Here is a 6,000-nt window from a genome sequence, read left to right on the forward strand (position 1 = left end):
AGGGCAAAATTCTATACAGTTAAATCATTCATGTACAAAAGTTTTACCTTGAATGTGACATAATGGATTCCCTGATCCGTCTTGGCGGAGCACTAAATGATGTAAAGTTCTAATTCCTTGTACAGACCTGATGACATCTTGAATGTTCTTTAACTTGTTACCATGTAAAGCTAAATAGTTCAAATGGAATGATGCTGCACAAAAACAGTGTAAGCCTTTGATACTTTCTATTTGATTGTAGCTCAAATTTAAAGACTCAAGTGACCTGAAAGAAAAAACAAGCGAAGTAAAAAAAAATACTATAAAAAAAAAACGACAAGAGCTTATCTAAAAGGAAGAACTACAAAATCACTGTCATATCTCTCAATGCTGCAACATTTTACTCCATTTTTCTATAAAAAAAAAACAAAATTAAATTATAACCACTAATTGATTAATTAACTGGTTAATTTTATTTTATTGATTCATGTATTGTTACTGACTATGAATAATTCTGCAAAATATCAACTTTCTACTTTTTAGTGTATTTTAATATAAGCATTTTTAGATTTTTTTTTACTGAAGTCTCTTTAGGTATTCATTTTTGCGAGGATAGGCAGCAGATAGAGGTAACTCTATGTATTTTTGTAGAAGGGAAAACAATTGTGAAAATGATGATTAAGACAACATTAATTAAGAGATACAACACAAAGTTTTCTTTATAAATGATTAATATATGTGCAGTCTTTTATATAATCATTAAATCAACATACAGCCGTAGATTATAGATATAATCTTTACATTAACATTTAATTACTCTGTTTTACTTTAGCTATCTAACTTATCCTATTGCCAAATTCTCTACACGTGGCTTACCTCCCTTTAGCTTACTATATATTCCATATAAAAACACAAATAATTAATTATGACTAATTGATAAAATAAGTGGTCAATTTTTCACTGGATTCATGTTTTGTTAGGGGCAATGAATAATATATGTAAGGGTTAGCATCTTCTCCTAGGCCTAGACTAAACATAAAGTCATCAGTGATACAGTGTTCCCCTGACATTGAGAGATTCTATGTAACTAGAAAAACAACACACTTCTTTTAACTAGTCTGCAAAACAATGTTAAAGTGTCCATCAGTGGAAATAACATTTAATCTGAAATCTCTGCCTTAATCAGGATTAAAGCTTGAAACCTCAGTTCATTGTCTTAGTGCTTTACTCCTCTCCCACCATGTGTCATGAATAAGAGCTTGCGAGCTTAATTTTGAAAATGAAAGATATTGGATATAAACACTTACCTAAGGCCAGACAGTCCTGAAACTTCTGTAATGAGATTGCACGACAAATTCAATGTCTTCAGACCAACAAGTGTTTCTAGTCCATCTATGATTGATATCTGGTTGGCTGATAAATCCAAGTGAACAAGATTTGTTAAATGAGAAAGGTTACTGATGTGATGAATGTGATTTCCATGAAGGTTCAAACTTTCAAGATCACTTGCTAGAGATAAAGACCAGATGTTGCTTACACCAGAATCTATAAGTGATAAATGCTTTATGTCCCCTTGAGGCGTCATTGCCAGGTATAGAATTCATCAATATCTTCAATTCGTCAACAATTATTATGCAGCTGCTGAAGAAAATATATTTTTTAAAGAATTTATGAGTTCAATTAAGTTTTGTTGTCAAACTAGAGGTGACGGAAGTTGCATAAATGTAAGTGGAGCATTTTTATGTACAAATAAATTATCATAATATTTTTTTAAGTTGTTTTTTTTTATCTAAATAATCAGGAAAGTCAAAAGCATGAATTTAGTAGCATAAAGTATTGTGTTGGTCTAAATATTTCAAAGGGAATTAGGGGTACACCCACTAAAAGAGGATTTAAGGTTAAAAAAAATATTTTTAAATTGATATGGAAAGTAGACTATTACTTGAAAAGCAGTACAACATCCACATTATTTATTACAAATTATATTGCAAGTAAAACTGTATTGAGTGTCGAAGCATATCTTTATTAAAATAAACTTTAAACCAGTTTAAATTAACTCACATGTTAAATATCAAGTTTAATTTGTTGTATTAATTTCATTATTTCTAAGAAATTCAGGTCAAATCAAAAACAAAAGTCTTTTCTATTTAAATTTTTTTTTTAAAGCTTACATGGCCATTCAGCTTTAGACTAAACCTTTAATGATGCTCTTTTTTTAAAAAATAAAAAATTGTTTGAGATGATTTTTAGATTGCAATTCGATGAAGTCCTATCTTGACTTACAACTTTACAGTTCACTTCTTGTTTTATTTCATCTTTGAGACAAACATATAGATCTAGTCAATCTAGAATCTATCTAAAAAAATCTAGATCTATATAACTTGTCTATATAACTTTGTAAGACAAGACTTGAAAATCTAAGACATTGGACAGGATATAAATATAGATCTAGATATAGATTATATATATATGACTTATATGCATACTAAATAGATTTTTTCTTTAAAAAAAAAATTAAACTTTTTTTGTGTAAATGTAGTAGTTAGTATAACAGAACTTACTAAACTTAGCAATACAAATGTTTGATACAATTAGATTTTTCGGTGTCAGAAAAGATAAAATTAGCCGTTGCATCAGAACTTTGAATGGTCTAAAATATTATGATGTCAGATTTTCACTATCTTTTCTAGTTTACGAGATCTAAACGGGATGGATGGACAGACAGACATTTCACACAAAACTAATAGCGTCTTTTCCCCTTTCAGGGGCTGCTAAATAACAAAAAGCTTATACGAAGAGTATATGTATCAATTAATTTGGATCAGTCATGTAATTAAATTTGTAATTAATCTAGACTAAAAACAATATACCGGTGCAATTAATATTTTTACCAATAGTTTTTGTTTAGCGCTATTTGATGCTTTTAGCTTTCTCAATATGCTATGATGCTATCACTTATCGGGAACAGTTGGGAAAATGGGTGTTTGTGTGTGAGAAAGAAAGGGATATCTGGGTGGATTTTAATGTAATTGGTTTTTAAAAGCCTCCTCAAGCCAACATACTAACCACTGCTAGTGAGATATTATTAATGACTAGAGAAGATTGTATAGCTATGCATTGAGTGTTTCAATTTAAAGTAGCAGCCTATATCGTGGAATAATTCAGTAACTCAGCTTTATTACCACCACTTCAGTCAAGTACAATTTCTTTCCCTTCTTGAGATACCAAGCAAAATAATGAATTACCAATGGTTAATAAGCTGCTTGGTTAATTATTTTTTTTATTCTTGTGTTGACAGGTAAAAGAAAAAATTGTGTAAAATTTCAGCTTTATTGGGTGTGGGAGAAATAACATGTACAAACTTTTTACAATACAGACAGAGTGAGTTGATATTTACTTAGAAGCTTTGTAATAAATAAGAACGCTCTGATCAGACTGGAACTGTAGGCACTGCAGCAACCTTTTGATTCGTAATTCTAATTAAAGTCATTTTCTTAAACAGACTTTTTACAGACATGTCACATAGATCTATTCATTGAAGTTTAAACTCATTCAGAAATTTAGTCATCATGATCATTGTGATGTCCAGTGATGATTGTCCCATTCACATGGATATATTATTATATAGAATTATATATATATCTACTTAATAGACCTATCGACTATCGTATCATAAATCATATCTATAGACTATAGACGTATAGAATAGATCTAGATCTAGATTCTAATATAATAATAATTAATCTTTTATAATAATATCATTGGTCTTTGGTCATGATGATTGGATGATCATCATGATTCATTGAAATGATAAATGATAATCATAATAATAATATAAATATGATAATGATTAATTGAGTTGGGTCAATAAAATAATAATAATCAATATTCAATCATTCTCAATTCTGAATTCAAAATCAGAAAATTGACTTAATTATAATAAGTAATAAGTTAATTGTGACTGAATCTTTCATTAGGCTTAGCTGAAAGTTTGAAATTTGAGGATATTCTCACACACACTTTTAGATCTGTTAATAATTAGAAATCTAAATTTAGACCTTAGAGATCTAGATCTATACAGTAACCTACTCAGTGAGTAACTACACATTAGTTATTAGATCTAGTTGCTTTTCATGTTTACACTTGCCGCTGGAGACAGTAACACTTTTGTTTTGTTGTTGTTTTTAATGTTGGAAAAGTTTCTGTAAACAAAAAAAATCCAATCAATGTTTTTGGGTTCTTTGTAGATCTAGATGTATATCGAACAAAAATCTACACATAAATCTATATTATAGATGATTAGATATTTTTAGATAATCTAGTTTATAAATATAAGAAAATATAACAAATTTATTTTTAGAATTTTCAAACTGTCACTGGCACTTTACGACATAAATTATACGTTGAACATTTTTATAGTTCAGTGCAACTGTTGAATTTTTTAGCGGCCCCTGAAAGGGGAAAGGAAGCTATTACTTTTGTGCGAAATGTCTGTCCGTCTGTCCGTCCGTCCCGTTTAGATCTCGTAAACTAGAAAAGATATTGAAAATCCGACATCACAATATTTTAGACCATTCAAAGTTCTGATGCAACTGCTCCTTTTTTTTTTCCTGAAAGCGAAAAATCTAATTTTTAAAATCAGTTATGTAAGCATTTTTTTAAGAGAAAAAGCTAATTAGTATGCATTATAAGTTAAACCTAATTTAAAACGAATAGTAATCTTATAAACTGCATTTGTCTTAAATTTTCTTTTAAAGTGGTCTTTTTTTTTTTTTTGAGGATTCGTTTAAGAGATTGATCCTTTACAAAACAATTACATTATTTAAAAGACATCAGTTAGACCAGGAGAGCCGCGGTAAAGCGCTTAGCTTCCGAACCGAGGGTCCCCTGTTCGAATCCTGGTTAAGATTGAGATTTTCAACTTCGGAATCCTTGGGCACCTCTGAGTCTTCTTAGCTCTAATGGGTACCTGACATTAGTTGGGGAACAGTAAAGGCGGTTGGTCGTTGTGCTGGCTACATGACACCCTCGATCGTTAACCGTAGGCCAAAAAAACAGATGAACTTTACATTATCTGCCCTATAGACAACAAGGTCTGAAAGGGGAACTAGATAGGCCAGGTTCACATCTAACTTTGCATTCACTTGCACCTATCCTTTGATCTGCTGCACCGTTGGGGCACTACACAAGATCTGTCAACCTTCTTTCTCCATTCTTATCTCTCATTTGTCTTTCTTATAATTTCATTTGGATGTTCTTTCTGAAAATATTGAAGCCTGCCTGGGTGGACCACTTCGGGGGCCGATTTTAAGTTTATATTTCCACACCACTGGCGGATCCAGGGGGGGGGGTAAGGGGCGATCACCCACCCCCCACTCGGCCGACGCCCCAGGGGGGGGGGCGGACGAGTTTTAGTATAGAATTCACACAATTTGTATACGAATTTATTACTTATGTTAATAATATATACTAATTATTTATATTTCAACCTAATTTTAGATGGCATCTATCCCCCCCCATCCACAATAAACTTTCGAGTGGGGGGGGGGGCGGTCCTATTTATATGTAGAAATCACAGCTTGCTAACAGAATCAATTAAATATCTATATATATGATTAAAACTTGTTATTGATATTTTAACCGGTCTTTATATTATGTCGTTCACCTGTTGGCCGATTGGAAGGGGAGGAGCGAATACCTCTACTGCCCTTCCCATCTAAACCCTTTGAGTGGGGGGGGGGCGGTCCTACTTTTATGGAGAAATCATAGTAGGGGGAAAGGGGTGTAAAACGTACCACTGTTTAATTCGTGCCACCGAAAATTTTCATATTTAGAAATGGTCTTTAAAAATATAAAACCTGGCATATTGACCTACAACTATATAGCGTCATCATTCATGTTAATTTTATGGAGCTTAATCAAAAGACACCAAAACGGTAAGGTTTTATTCATTTTTACCTTTTTTGATGTAATTTTTGCACATGTTAGAAATCGTATAATTATCTAATGAGGCAACCTATC

At 31.6% G+C, this 6,000-nt stretch overlaps 1 protein-coding gene across 4 annotated transcripts in view; it reads right to left on the reverse strand.

Annotated features, from left to right (window-relative positions):
* LOC106063352 (leucine-rich repeat and coiled-coil domain-containing protein 1-like) overlaps positions 1-4,211 on the reverse strand; it is a 265,048-nt gene extending 260,837 nt beyond the window's left edge. The window contains exons 1-3 of one of the 4 annotated variants that reach the window (XM_056035607.1): positions 4,069-4,211; positions 1,287-1,620; positions 48-265 (exon numbers count right to left, since the gene is read on the reverse strand). In XM_056035607.1, the coding sequence (XP_055891582.1) occupies positions 48-265; positions 1,287-1,564 (496 nt within the window). In that variant the 5' untranslated portion in view covers positions 1,565-1,620; positions 4,069-4,211. The other 3 variants (XM_056035603.1, XM_056035605.1, XM_056035606.1) reach the window with 3 other exon arrangements.
* Between the last annotated feature and the right edge of the window lie 1,789 nt (positions 4,212-6,000).

This window comes from Biomphalaria glabrata, chromosome 7 (genome assembly GCF_947242115.1).
Source record: "Biomphalaria glabrata chromosome 7, xgBioGlab47.1, whole genome shotgun sequence".
NCBI classification, from domain to species: domain Eukaryota; kingdom Metazoa; phylum Mollusca; class Gastropoda; family Planorbidae; genus Biomphalaria; species Biomphalaria glabrata.